This window comes from Mercenaria mercenaria, chromosome 2, assembly GCF_021730395.1.
Source record: "Mercenaria mercenaria strain notata chromosome 2, MADL_Memer_1, whole genome shotgun sequence".
NCBI classification, from domain to species: domain Eukaryota; kingdom Metazoa; phylum Mollusca; class Bivalvia; order Venerida; family Veneridae; genus Mercenaria; species Mercenaria mercenaria.
The window spans coordinates 74,432,985-74,447,810 of NC_069362.1; the positions used below are offsets into that span (position 1 = coordinate 74,432,985).

The following is a 14,826-nucleotide window of genomic DNA, read 5'->3' on the forward strand; positions in this document are numbered from 1 at the left end:
CCCTGCTTGTTATAGAAATTGACACTAGCGTAAGACTCTTTATCTAAGAGACCACTTTTTTGCCCTTCTTTTAACTTGTCTTTTAATGAAACTTGTACTGTACAGAAGGCCACTGACTGAAAAAGCGAAAAAGCATACAAAAACAAAAACAACAAGAGCTGTCCGCATTCCGCAAAGCAGCACGCTCGACTTTTCTCAATGCTTGACTCTAAATCAGAGCTTTGCCAGTAAAAACATAAAACTTTAACCAAAAAAATATAAGTTAAAAAGGGGCATAACTCTGTCAAAATTCAAATCAGAGTTATGGGGATTGTTTCTCCTGGCGTAGACTTTGATAGTAAATATCGTAAATGACTATTTTAAGTTTCAAGTCAAAAGCTTTGATAGAAACAGAGATATTTGACTTTATCCAAAACTTTAACCAAAAAATTCTAAGTTAAAAAGGGGCATAACTCTATCATAATTCAAATCAGAGTTATGGTGATTGTTTCTCCTGGTGAAGGCTTTGATAGTAAATAACTATTTTAAGTTTCAAGTCAATAGCTTTGATAGTATTTCCTTTACGATAAAAGGAACTGTTTAACAGCTGTAAAACGTCAGTAAATGAACTGTATTTTGAAATTACATCTGTACAAGACCTGTAAGTGGAAAATGACCAGAAATACAGTTGACATTTACAGGTGTAAAACATGCAGTTCTCAAAAATACAGTTGAAAGTTACAGCTGTAAAATGTTCATGTCTCAAAAATTCAGCAGTAACTTTTTTGGAGGGAAACATGGGCCCTGTCAGCCATCTTTAATTAATTTCGGTGGGATATAACTGAAGTTCAAAGAGACACCACATCTTCTAAAATATTGGAATTGTAACCTTTATGGAGTAAGTGCAACTGTTTTATTATGCAATATAGTTGTAAAATGACATGTATAAGTATATGCATTAACTATTTACACTATATTTGAAGCTGATAAGTTTAATATTGTAATAATTACACAACTGTTATATGTTTTCATGACAAAGAAAGTTTAATAAACAAAATCTGATGCATAGTTTCTACATTGTATCCTACTCTTGAATTTTGCAAATGCTATATATATATATATATATATATATATATATATATATATATATACTTACTGTAAACATATTTCATATTGTTTTTTACCTACAAGATTATTTAGTTTGCCATTTTTGTAATAATTACTAGATCTACCCTTTCTAGAGAATTACAGTTCATCCTAAAACTTTTTGTACCTCTGCTTTCGTCCCTTAAAATAATGTCCTCTTTTTCAACAACTGTAATATTTCTACAGCTGTAACTCTGGGAAATTTTTACAGCTGTACGTTTTTTATAGCTGTATCTCATTTGCATAATTCGTACTGCTTTACAGTCGTTTTACAGCTGTAAATTAAAATCTACAGCTGTGAATTTAATGTTGTTATATGAAATCTACAGGTGTAAATTTGAAATAATCATGACTGTAGTTTTGAACAAAAATACAGGTGTTTTACAGCTGTGAGATTTCATACAGGAACAGAGATATTCGACATTATCAAAAACTTTAGTTAAGCGTAAACAAAACAAAAGAAAAACGATAGAGCAAAATACTTTGAAAGAAATACTGAGAAAGCTTTGTTCGTCTTTAATCCATACACATTCTCCAAGACTCTGGAACAACAGCATGATAATTCTCGCAGTTAATTAAAAAGATCTGAGTGTACCCGATTCTAGGTGGCGATTCTACATAACTCAAAGAAACCAAGTTTTCTGATGCCATCGGTCAATCAGAATTTATCATTGAGAGGCCTGTTATACATCATATGATCCCAGCAATGACTGTGAGACTTATCGGAAGTATCTGGAGAGGGGAGAGTACGGATGCGTTAAAGTATTCAGTCCATAATTATCCCTGTTTATTGACAGACCGCCTAAACACATGGTGAGAATGGTATTGATTCTGGAATGCATTCGAATCTAAATAGCATTATAATGAAATATATTCGCAGAGGCGTCAGGTATCACAATGTATTTAAATCAAGAAAACAGACTAATTAACAAGTCTCTCCGCTGTACATGATATCCTATAATTTCAAGTCGTCCTCATTAAAGTGCGTTCCTTAAAAGCAGTTCATATAAACATTTAAAGGGCATAGACCCTGATAACTTTTCGGGGTGATGTGAGAGGATCGTTTCATTGAAACAGTTTTTCCAGATATGCTTAATTAAATTTTTCACGAAATAAATATGTAAGAGGATATACGATTAAACAAATTAAGGACAAACATATTCCAGCATCAGTGTTTTGAGTAGTCACAAATTCTGGCCAGTTTTAATACATTTTGAAACTTTAATGACAGAAACCACCACGCAAGTAATAGAAGCATGGAAAGAGATAGAAATATTGCCCTTAATTATGTTGAAAAAGCACCAGATTGTAGAGGAACAAAGAACTCGTGATTTCTGTATGTTATTTCTCTGGATACTTGAATATAGGGATCCATAACTAGTACTTTGATCTTTCCTAATCACGGATAAATGCATATACCCACCTGTGCGGGGGTTTCATGAGCAGAAGCCTTTTTATCACAAGCCGTTAAGAACATTGCAACTTTAATACATGATCTTCAGTAAAACTGAATTAATATACAAATCATTCAACCGTTTCATTTAGTAAACGTCCAAAATTAAAAAAAAATTAGGTCAGCTGGTAAAACAGTACTTTACTGTCAACCGCCTAAAGTGTACTAGTAAATGGAATTAAAAAAGTATGAACGGTAGTATAGGTAGATATGGTACAGAGAAGATTGGTACAGGTGGAAGTGACTGAGGGAACATTGGTTAGGTGTAAGTGGTATAGCTGGTAGTGGTATTGTAAAGGGTAGAACAGATGGTAGAGGAATATAGAATGGTGGTGGTGGTGGTGGGTGGTGGTAGTGGTATGGGGAAATGTGTACAGGCAGTAGTGGTAAATGGAATAGTGGTACAGATAGAAGTTGTAAAGGAATTGAGGTGTACAGGTGCTTTTGGTACGGATGGAAAGTGGTTTAGGTAGTACAGACAGTACGTAGCGGTATAGGAAAGGGATATACAGGTGGTAGTGGTATAGGGGACGTTGATACAGACCATACTGATGTAAGGAATAGTGGTAAAGATGGCAGTGGTAAAGGGAACGGTTGGACAGGTCAAAGTGATACAGCTGATAGTGGTATACAGAACAATGTTAAAGATGATGGTAATATGGGGAAATAGTGAAAGAGGCGGTAAAGGTAAAGGGAACGGTAATATATGAAGCGGCAAAGGTAATAATGATAATGTGGTAGTGATAAAAGGAATGGTGATACAAGTGGTAGGTGTACGGTGGTACAGGCGGCAGTGGTACAGCGGACGGTGGTACAGGCGGCAGTTGTATAGGGGACGGTGGTACAGGCGACAGTGGTACAGCGGACGGTGGTACAGGCGGCAGTGGTACAGCGGAAGGTGGTACAGGCGACAGTGGTACAGGGGACGGTGGTACAGGCGGTAGTTGTATAGGGGACGGTGGTACAGGCGGCAGTGGTACAGCGGACGGTGGTACAGGCGACAGTTGTATAGGGGACGGTGGTACAGGCGGCAGTGGTACAGCGGACGGTGGTACAGGCGGCAGTGGTACAGCGGACGGTGGTACAGGCGACAGTGGTACAGGGGACGGTGGTGCAGGCGACAGTGGTATAGGGGACGGTGGTACAGGCGGTAGTGGTACAGGGGACGGTGGTACAGGCGGCAGTGGTATAGGGGACGGTGGTACAGGTGAAAGTGGTATAGGTGGTACAGGGGACCGTGGTACAGGCGGTAGTGGTATAGGGAACGGTGGTATATGTTGCAGTTGTATAGGGGACGGTGGTACAGGCGGCAGTTGTATAGGGGACGGTGGTACAGGCGGTAGTGGTATAAGGGACGGTGGTACAGGCGGCAGTTGTACAGGAGACAGGAGACGGTGGTACAGGCGGCAGTTATATAGAGGACGAAGGTACAGGTGGTAGTGGTATAGGGGACGGTGGTACAGGTGGTAGTGGTATAGGGGGCGGTGATACAAGCGGTGTTGGTATAGGGGACAGTGGTAAAGGCGGCACTTATATAGGGGACGGAGGTACAGGTGGTAGTGGTATAGGGGACAGTGGTACAGATGGTAGTGGTATAGGGGACGTAGGTACAGGTGGTAGTGGTATAAGGGACGGTGGTACAGGCGGCAGTTGTACAGGAGACAGGAGACGGTAGTACAGGCGGCAGTTGTATAGGGGACGGTGGAATAGATGATAATAGTATAGGGGACGGTGGTACAGGTGGTAGTGGTATAGGGGGCGGTGATACAAGCGGTGTTGGTATAGGGGACAGTGGTACAGGCGGCAGTTATATAGAGGACGAAGGCACAGGTGGTAGTGGTATAGGGGACGGTGGTACAGATGGTAGTGGTATAGGGAGACGTAGGTACAGGTGGTAGTGGTATAGTGGACGGAGGTACAGACGATAGTGGTATAGGGGACGGTGGTACAGATGGTAGTGGTATAGGGGACGGTGGTACAGGTGGTAGTGGTATTGGAAACGGTGGTACAGGCGGCAGTTGTATAGGGGACGGTGGTACAAGTGGTAGTGGTATAGGGGACGTAGGTACAGGCGGTAGTGGTATAGGGGACGGTGGTACAGGCGGCAGTTGTATAGAAGACTGTTGTACAGGCGGCAGTTGTATTGGGGACGGTGGTACAAGTGGTAGTGGTATAGGGGACGGTGGTACAGGCGTATAGGGGACTGCTGTGCAGGTGGTGATGGGGTACGGTAGTATAGGCGGTAGTGGTATATAAGTACGGTGGTACAGGCGGTAGTGATATAGGGGTATGGTGGTACAGGCGGTAGTGGTATAGGGGACGGTGGTACAGGCGGCAGTGATATAGGGGTGGTGGTTCAGATCGTAGTGATGTAGGAAATAGTGGGACATTGGTAAAGGCATAGGGAACGGTGATACAGGTTGAAGCGGCAAAGTGGTGGTATTGGGGCAGTGGTATAAATAATGGTTGTACAAGCGGCTGTGGTATGGGATTTATAGAAGTTGTAAAGGAGTTGCTGTACAGGTGCTTCTGGTACGGATAGAAAGTGATTTAGGTAGTACAGACAGTAGCGGTATAGGAAAGAGATATGCAGGTGGTAGTGGTATAGGGGACGGTGAAACAGACCGTACTGATGTTAGGAATAGTGGTAAAGATGGTAGTGGTAAAGGGAACGGTTGAACATGTAAAAGTGACAAAATAGTAATATGGGGAAATAGTGGAACAGGTGGTAAAGGTAAAGGGAACGGTAATATAGGAAGTGGCAAAGGTAGTGATAATATGGTAGTGGTAAAAGGAACGTTAATACAAGTGGTAGTTGTATAGGGGTACGGTGGTACAGGCGGTAGTGCTACAGGGGACGGTGGTACAGGCGGCAGTGGTATAGGGGACGGTGGTACAGGTGGTAGTGGTATAGGTGACGGTGGTACAGGCGGTAGTTGTATAGGGGACGGTGGTACAGGCGGCAGTGGTATAGGGGACGGTTGTTCAGATCGTGGTGATATAGGAAATAGCAGGACACGTTGTAAAGGTATAGGGAACGGTGATACAGATGGAAGCGGCAAAGAAAATGATAATACAGTTGGTAGTGGTAAAGTGAACGGTGATACAAGTGATTGTGGTACAGATAAAGGTAGTACAGGTGGGAGTAGTATAGGTAATGGTGGTACAGGTGGTAGTTGTATATGAAACATTGCCATGGGTGGAAGTTGAAAAGGAAACGGTGACAGTGGTATAAATAATGGTTGAACAAGCGGTTGTGGTATGGGAAGCGATGTTACAAATGGTTTTGGTATAGTAACTGGAGGAGCAGGTGGTTTGTGAAAGCGGAATAGGGAACGGTCGAATAGATGACAGTGGAAAAGGGAAGACGATGCATACGGTTGTGATATAGAGAACTTGGTACAATTGGAAGTGGTATAGAGAATGAATTGGGTATAAATAGTATTGGGAATGTTGGTAGAGGCGACTGCGGTCTATGGAACTGTGGTAAAGATGGTAGTGGTATAGGGAGCGGAGGGTGAGATGGTAGTAGTGCATGGAACGGAGGTACAGATGGTAGTGGTATTGGGGACGGTGGTGCCGGCGATCATGGTATAGAAAACGGTGGTACAGATAATCTTAGTATAGAGAACTGTAGTACAGGCTGTCGCGGTATAGGCAACGATGGTACAGGAGGTCGTGGTAATGGTAATGATTGTACAGAAAGTCATGCTATTGGGAACGAAGGTAAAGACGGTGGTGGTCTAGGGAACAGATGGGTGTGGACGAGAGCACGGTAGTAAGGCGGTCTTAGAATAGGGAATGGTGGTACAGGCTGTCGTGCTAATGGGAATGGTTGTACAGAAAGTTATGCTATAGGGAACGGTGGTGAAGACGGCGATGGTCTAGGAACTGTGGTACAGTTGGATGTTAAATAGGGGACGGTGGTAAGGCGGTCTTAGAATAGGGAACGGTGTAACAGGCGGTCGTGGTCTAGAGAAATGTTGTACATGCGGAATAGGGTACCAGTACAGTGGTACATATGGAAGTGGTATAGGAACGGTGGTACAGGCGGTCTTGGAATGGGGTACAGTGGCACATATTGTAGTGGTATAGGGAATGGTGACACAGAGGGCCTTGGAATAGGGTAGTGGCACGCATGGTAGATGATGAAAGATCTGCTGTTCTTGACCAGAGGCCTAAGAAAAGCTTAAGATAAACAGGAATAAAAAAACATGGTAGTTGTATAGGGAACGATGGTATAGACGGTAGTAGAGAAATGCGGTACAGGCGGTCTTGAAATAGGGAACAGTGGTGCAGATGGTAAAGGTATAGAGAACGTTGGAACATGCGGTCTTCATCTTAACTGACTTTCGTTATGTGACGACATATTTTTATTTAATAATGATTTTATCTACAATTTTAAAGGAATTTTAACTTGCAGTGTTTATTATATCGAAGCTAAAACAACTCACCGGAGTATGGGAGATGAAGGCGCACGAGAGAAACGTTTCCTTCTTCACTTTCAGTACACGTTTCTGTCGGACAGAAAGTACACAGGAAGATAACAAAATAATTCCCGATAGAAACGTAATCTTGAAAAAGGAACATTTCCTATCCGTTTTAAGGCTTAAACTGGTTTTATAATCTCATATGTCAATCTGCTGCTCAAGGACATATTGAAATATCTGGAGAGTCATTAGATGTCTAATTAACTGCAATATAACTTGAGGACTAGCTGGCGTTTACAGTATGTTTATTTTTTCAGACTGAGATTATAAGAGAATTTTCCCTATGGATACTTGTTAGTGAGCACAATAACATTAATCAAAATGTAAAGAATCGACAATTTAATGTCAGTCTAGATATCTTTTCAAGATTAGTGTCTTAATAACAACCTCAACAAAGTACATCTCCTTTCAGATCATATCGGGATTGCGATTATTAGTCTTCAGCTACTTTTGTGACACGTATCAAATACAACGTTGCACCTTCCTGCAGGAGGGAAAATATAAATTAAGTTTGCATAATTAAATGTCATGCAGTAACAGTTTAAGGTTAAAAACAGCCAGTTCACAATTATACTGTGTTTATCTATATATATCTACAGTGTGTACTATTTTAAACCTAAGTACAAACTTAGGTTTAAAATAGTACACACTGTAGATATGTATAACTTAGGTTTAAAATAGTACACACTGTAGATATGTATAGATAAACAAGTACATATAAACTTGTTAATTTTATGTTTACATAAAATATCTGAAGTAATAGTTCATGTTTTTAAATCTGAAAATTGGATCCGATATCTTTAACCTACGGAAAAGTATTATTGCCAGGAGCTTTTTATTTATTAACTCGAAATTTCGACTTACTACGTCATTCCAAATTTAGACTTACTATCCCGAAATTTCGAGTTCAAATTTCGACCTAAGAACTCGAAATTTCGACTTATTAACTCGAAATTTCGGGTAACTAACTCGAAATTTTGGGCCGACAGACCGACCGACAATCTCACTCCTACATACGCCCCCAAACTTCGTTTGTGGGGATATAAGGATTTCACAGTATGATCTAGTTACTAAGTTTGTGGTGAACTTGGCCTTTGACCTCATACAGCGGAAGTCATCTGCTGTGCACAGAATATCAACTAATTTATTTATGGTTGTTTTTTTTGGGGTGTGGGGTGTGTGTGTGTGTGTGTGGTGGGGGTTGAGTTGAAAATCACACCCAAACATTTATAGGTCATTGGTGACTTTCCAGTTTTTCATGCTTGAGAAAGGCACAAGATGCCCCTTCGTGCAAAATTTCAGACATAGACAGGCACATGGGTAGAACTGCTGACCATCCACAAGCCAATAGGATGCTCCTCACATGGAAGAATTTTACACCCAAAATGACATTTCAAGTCCAAAGCAGTGATGTGTATGTGATTTGAAGCCAGCAACCTGAACCAATCGGCCACTGAAGCCTCTAAGGATTTTATTTACAGTTTCACTTCTGCAAGTCCAAGAAATCTCAAATAACTGACAGAAGAACCATCTTAAACCCAAAGGCCATTGTATGCGTTAAAGTTAGTAACCCGAAATTTTGAGTTTGTAAGTCGAAATTTTGAGAAACGTAAGTCGCAATTTCGAGATAGTAACTCGATATTTCGAGCTATTAAGTCGAAATGTCCAGTTATTAAGTTGAAATGTCGAGTTAGTATCTCGTCGAGTTACTAACTTGAAGTTTCGAGTTAATAAATAAAACGCACCTGACACTGATGCTCTTCCGTATTAACCAATACTAAATGCATGCCAAATTACAGTAGAGGATGACCTTTATTTATAAAGAATGTGTTTCTGGCATGTTCTAGACAAATTGCCATAGCGTCTACAATATATCAGTGCTATTTCTTATTAATGTGTCAGGTCATGCTACCTATCTAATATTAGACATTAATCACGGACACGGAAATGGAAATGAACTCTGTAATTTAGTCAAATTTGAGGGGTCATCTGAAAACTGTTTTTATGAAGGCATGGTTACTTGTTCAAGTTGTTGAAATTTTGTGAATATATTAAGGGCTTAGTGCAAAATGGAAGCTATTTCACACTTTTAATATTTTGAGAGAAACGCAAACAACATAAGGATACTTTGAATTCAAAACATATTTATTATAAATCATAACCTTTTAGCAAACCATTTCAAAATTTTCATGAAGTGCATTCCAGGCATGTTTTGGAGGCTTTAATCCGTTTATGAAAAAAGTCTTTCTATGGACTAAGCCCTTTTGTAAAGTCTTGTCGCGTTCTCAGTGATACAGTTATAGTTATAAAATGGTACCAGTATCTCAATTTTGATTTTATCACCTTTCTTGCAATACACTAAATTAAGCCATTTATATATAATAACATACTAAAGTGCACTTTAATAAAACTATGTTTATCCCAGAAAAGTTGCATCTCGTAAAAGATTACAGAAACAGTTCCGTTATAGTAAACGTCTGGTAATCACATGCTTTGGGTAAGGTGGTTCTGGTCAGCAACTTTTCAGATTGACACATTTTCACAAAAGTTAATAGATAGGTAGGTAGGTAGGTATCATAGATCTTTTATTACAGTGACATTTGTACAACATAATAAATACAACAGCAAAATACAACTATTTTACAGTACAACCGGACAATTGGGCCTATAAGTCACTATTTCATAAAACTTAATTTAATTTCGACATAGATAAAAATATCTGTAGATGGCTGAATCAATATCGGATCAAATTTAGTCTATATGTTAGTAAACGATATTCATACTCATCTAAATGTTAACGATTTTCTTCGGGCGAATGCACATGACAGGAACTTAACCCTTTTCCTTGGAAAGTCAACTAGTAATGTTTTATTAAATCGACATCATCTGAAAAAGAGTTTGGCTCAAAGTCTGAGATAATCCTTTGAAATGTTCGTTGCCTTAAATCTTTGTATAAGTCACACTTTAAGAGGAAATGTTTTTCATTTCCACTCTAAGGGCTAGGACTCCACAACGGAACAGTACCATGACTGAGCGTTCTCTTCTGGATAGATTAAGTTCAACATAAGTTTCTGTTTCGTAATTACGTTCAAACAATTGATAAGTTCTCAGTTTCGGCGAATAATTCAGTTTTTCCGGTCAGTCGTCAGCATAAAATCTAAATAATCTTCGTTTTGCCTCAGAAATATCAACTTGGGATTTAGTCTCACAACTATCAGTCAAATTGATATGTTCGAAAACTTGCCGAATTTCCAAACACCAGTTACTATTCATATTAACATTATCATAATCATAGTTAAAAACTCTTCTTGTAATTCTTGTATCATCAGATGCAAGCAGTCTATTCTATAGTTTCAGCATGTTTAGCTAACGTCTCTGTGTAGCAGGTAACCAGCATATATCTCCGTTTATTGCTAAGTTGGTGTGAACCGATGCACACCGAGGAAAAACCGAATTACTCTGTTTTGGACCGAATCTATGGATGACTGGGGTTTGAACCCCCATACTGCGGAGCCACAGCCTAGTATTGGAATTAAACATGCATTATATAATTTTTTCGTTAGTCTCAAAACCAAATTTCTTAACGTTGTTTACTTTTGAGCAAATGCCTCCAAGTGCGCGGCCTGCGCCTGTCGAAAGCGTTTAAATTGCTGTACACGAGTAGTCCAGTTTTCCTACAGTTTTTCATGAAAAATTGCCCCTAAATATTTAGCTGTAAATTTGTACTTGAAAAAAACTCCACTGTTTGCATGGATCTAAGGTATTGGTTAAGATTACATTTTTTTGCATTTATGTATTTTGAAGAGTATTGTTTAAACTGCCGGTCGGCACTTCACTTATGTAGGGGTCAATGCGGTCAAGGTCGAAAGTCACAGTAAAAATAGAAATAAAAAAATTGCTCAATAATTGGATCGTTAAGTAGAGCAGATGGTTTCAGGTCAATAGCTTAAGTTCAAATTGACAAATTGTCACCAAACTTTGTATATAGCAAGCTGCTGCAAGTGGGAACGAGTGAGTCAATGTCAAAGTCACCAGTACTTAAAATAATTTCTAATATAGTAATATTTTAAACAGAAAAAGGATTTCCGCTCAATAACTCTCAATAAGAATGAGATATTACCACGAAGCTTACTATGATAGAAAGGCTTGGATTGTATTTGGGGCCGCTCGGGCTTATTTCAGTTACACTGTTACTAAAGACAGATGAAATCAACTTTTCGGACAACAACTTAAGCTTGGAATGACATATAGTCCACCAAACATGGTAAATAACATGCTTCTATAAAGTCCCAATTTGTGACTTTATTTAAGGCCGCTCAGGTTAAAGCCGCTCAGGTTAAGGCCGCTGTTAATAAAAAACAACAAAATGGATATTGGAATTGACTAGTTTAAATTTTTATGTTTTGAAAAATTCCCCGGACTTTGACCAAAGTACATAGTACGTCTACATTTATATTTACGTCTCTGTGTCTGTTGTAAAGGTCTAATTATAGGGTGTTTACATATGTCTATGTAATATGGTGATGGCCTACTAAGATGATTACAGTTTTATTAGCAGCTACTATGCCCCAACGATAACTTGATATTTACAAACATGACTATAGATTATAATGGAACATAGGGAATTCAACATTTTCCTAACATGTTACAATCTAAATATTTCCAGGTTTTATACCAATTACGAATTAGCTCAGTGGTAAAGCATACAGTCCAAGTTCAACAGATCTTTTGCCATGTGGGTTCGAAACTCGGCATCGACATTTAATTTCTCTTTTAATTTTTATTTCACTTTAAATTGCATAAAAATCAAGATTCCTTCATGAGCTCCGTGACAACACAACAGAGAGGTATCTAAAGGCGATATGGCAGATCAGAATAGTTTATTACATAACAAAGATGATATTGATTAAATGCATGCACTTAGCCATGCAAATAATAAACATACTAGTGTGTTATATAAAGACATATATACAAATACAAGTATGCCCACGAGCAGAATGTCGAGCCTAACAGCACCTTTGACCTCTAAGTGTGACCTTGACCTTGGACCTAGGGACCTGCTTCTTACGCATGACACTCCGTCTTATAATGGTGAACATTCATGCCAAGTTACATCAAAATCCTACCATGCATGAAGGAGAAATGCTCCGGACAAACTTCAATTTGACCTTTGAGATAGGAACATGGGGTTTGTGCATGACACGCCTTCTCATTGAGTTAAACATTAATGCGAAATATAAACAAGATTGCTCCATGCATGTCAAAGTTATGGTCCGGACAAAATCGGACGGACGCACGCACGCACATACACCGAAAGTGGCGATTATATCGAGCTCACCGCAAGCGTGCTCGACAACAAACCATCAAAGAAAGAAACAAAAATACGGAAGCAAAAATGGAAACGAATAGGGAAAACAAAAAAAAAAAAATATGTATAAAAAACAACCCTTGTGAGGATTCGAACCCACAAAACGATCTGCTTACACCCAATCATTGTCTGCATTGTAGCCAACTGTGCTATGTTGCCATATACTTAGCGGATATCTGAAATGAAAGAAATACTAATATTTGCTTGTCAAGTAATGTGCAAGCATTATGAATGGTTATTTCATCAATTATCATGATTTAGACTCGTCCTCGCGTTTCGGCGGGAATCACGTTATAATTGGGGATTAGTAGTTGTATAATTTATAATTGGAAAAAAAGGTTCACGGACAAGAAGTGTCTCTCTCAAGCAACTTATTGCATAGATTGCATAGTGGTTAAACAACACAGAATTATCGATTAAATTCATAAGTAGATCTTTTGGAAGTATAAAATGCAAAAATAGCAGACTCGGTTTGATTTGACTAGTAAATTGTGTAATAATAGTACCGCCGGTGACATGAATCTTTTGACATGCATAGAATATGACACTCTATGATTTCTATAAAATGACCTACAGTCTATTAGCAAAACCAATCAAGTACTATTGAATCCCGATGAAAGTTAACTCAACCCACACCAAAGAAACTACTGGGCGCCATCAAAAAAAGATCACCCGGAACTTTGTTAAATTATAGTGGGGAAACTCATGGTTCTAAGGCCCAATCTGATTGTTCGATCCCCCATCTTCGGGGAGGAGAGCATTCAGTGTTTCCTTGTGTACCGTCCGACCGCAATCCTTCGTTTACCATTACATACCATCACTTAAAGAACCAGGCTCTATTCCCGCAACCGGAAAGGATCTTCTATTTCTTCAGTGGGCTGTACTTCTTGGTGATCCTCTGTGTTTCAGTAAATAATAATTGCCTAATTAGCGTTTAACAATAACCCTAGGAATGTCAAAAAGGCGCTATAAACTCTGGTATAATAATTCTTTATGAAGATAAAATATAAAGTTAAACTGCTTTGAATTAGTAATTAATAAAGTTCATTTATTAGGGTGACTAGTAAAGTACCGGTATGCTGGCAACAATAGAAAGTGTAAGTTTGTAGGATACGGTTAAGTTGATGGTGTTGGTTTGGTTAGAGCTGATAGCGCAAGCATGCACGGCACGGTGGATTAAGGTTGACAGCAAACAAACAGTCAATTGGATCGGATGCGGTTAAGTTTGTTACAAAACGTATATGGAAGCAGGATAATAGTTTTCATGTATAGAGTTTGTTAGTGTATTTAGTGAAGTAGGGATCGATATAGTGTGCATGTAAGTAAAAAGAAGAATGAAGTAATCCCTTTTAATAGCAAGACTTTCAAGTACGGCCCAGATAATTTTTACATATACAATCAAAATGTTATCTTTGCAATAGGTAGTAGATTTTAAATACTTAGTAAAATGGTAACGTATGTTGGTTAGGATTCATTTATTAATAGTATTACAGTAAAGTTATTTTAGAGACCGGCACTAACTATATCGACATAGATAACGTTCGCACGCTTTTAATTACTATAGAAAAATTTAATTCACCTTTCACTGTAAATATGAGTTATAAAAACTGCTCCTGTTGAAAACATTATTGAATAACGACAGTATTATTCATAAAAAACATGAGCCCTATGTTAACACATAACTGACTCCTTTAAATTAGAGGACCGCACTCGAAATATATTAAAACCGACGCACAGTATAATAGTTTAAAACCGATTTTGTATATATCCGACTTCCAATATTACTTACATATGTAAATTCAATCAATATCGATGACGTATTCGATTCTATTCAAAGAAGTTACCTCTTTGTTTCCGGAAAAATAACGCTGCCTAAAGAATTCGCGCATAATGATGGATTATTTAAAAAGCCCACCAACTAATGGAAATTATAGACAATCGTTTACATCTATTAAGTTTATAGTATTTGTACAATAGTGTATACATTTAATATAGTCATGACTAACTAACTGGATGATCTAATCTATTAGCATTTTAATAAAGACTATTTTTTCTTCTTCAAAAGCATTTATAAACACAAAGATATACTATTTACTCAAAGATAATTAGAATTATATTTAGTACTGTTCAACGATAAAAGATCTAATGAGCATGCCTAAACCAACTGTGTCTGCGCAGTTGCTGGTTCTGCTGGTCGACCACTATTTGGTTTTCTCATGCACGCTGCAAAGCTGCTAGATGCAGAGAAAACTGAAAACACCATGAATCGAATAATACTACTGCAACGTACATGCTTATTATTCACTACTTTAATCTGATTTTGGTATGACTTTATGCGTGTGCTAAGTAACTATGCCAATGTGTGTTATAATACTATTTCTATGCTACGT

General features: G+C 38.5%; 1 protein-coding gene across 1 annotated transcript; it reads left to right on the forward strand.

Annotated features, from left to right (window-relative positions):
- The first annotated feature begins 2,886 nt into the window (after positions 1-2,886).
- On the forward strand, positions 2,887-6,357 carry LOC123562292 (uncharacterized). Its single transcript, XM_053526600.1, has 7 exons — positions 2,887-3,025; positions 3,366-3,923; positions 3,967-4,215; positions 4,470-4,771; positions 5,102-5,240; positions 5,418-5,756; positions 6,131-6,357. Exons 1-7 carry the CDS (start codon positions 2,887-2,889, stop codon positions 6,355-6,357), a joined length of 1,953 nt encoding a protein of 650 aa, XP_053382575.1.
- The last annotated feature ends 8,469 nt before the right edge of the window (positions 6,358-14,826 follow it).

Coding starts and splice junctions, on each gene's coding strand:
- LOC123562292 (XM_053526600.1), top strand. CDS start 2,887: ATGGTAGAGGAATATAGAATGGTGGTGGTGGTGGTGGGTGGTGGTAGT. Junction 4,772..5,101: donor TAGGGGACGGTGGTACAGGC/GTATAGGGGACT, acceptor GTTGCTGTACAG/GTGCTTCTGGTACGGATAGA. Junction 5,757..6,130: donor TGGTGGTACAGGTGGTAGTT/GTATATGAAACA, acceptor ACGGAGGTACAG/ATGGTAGTGGTATTGGGGAC.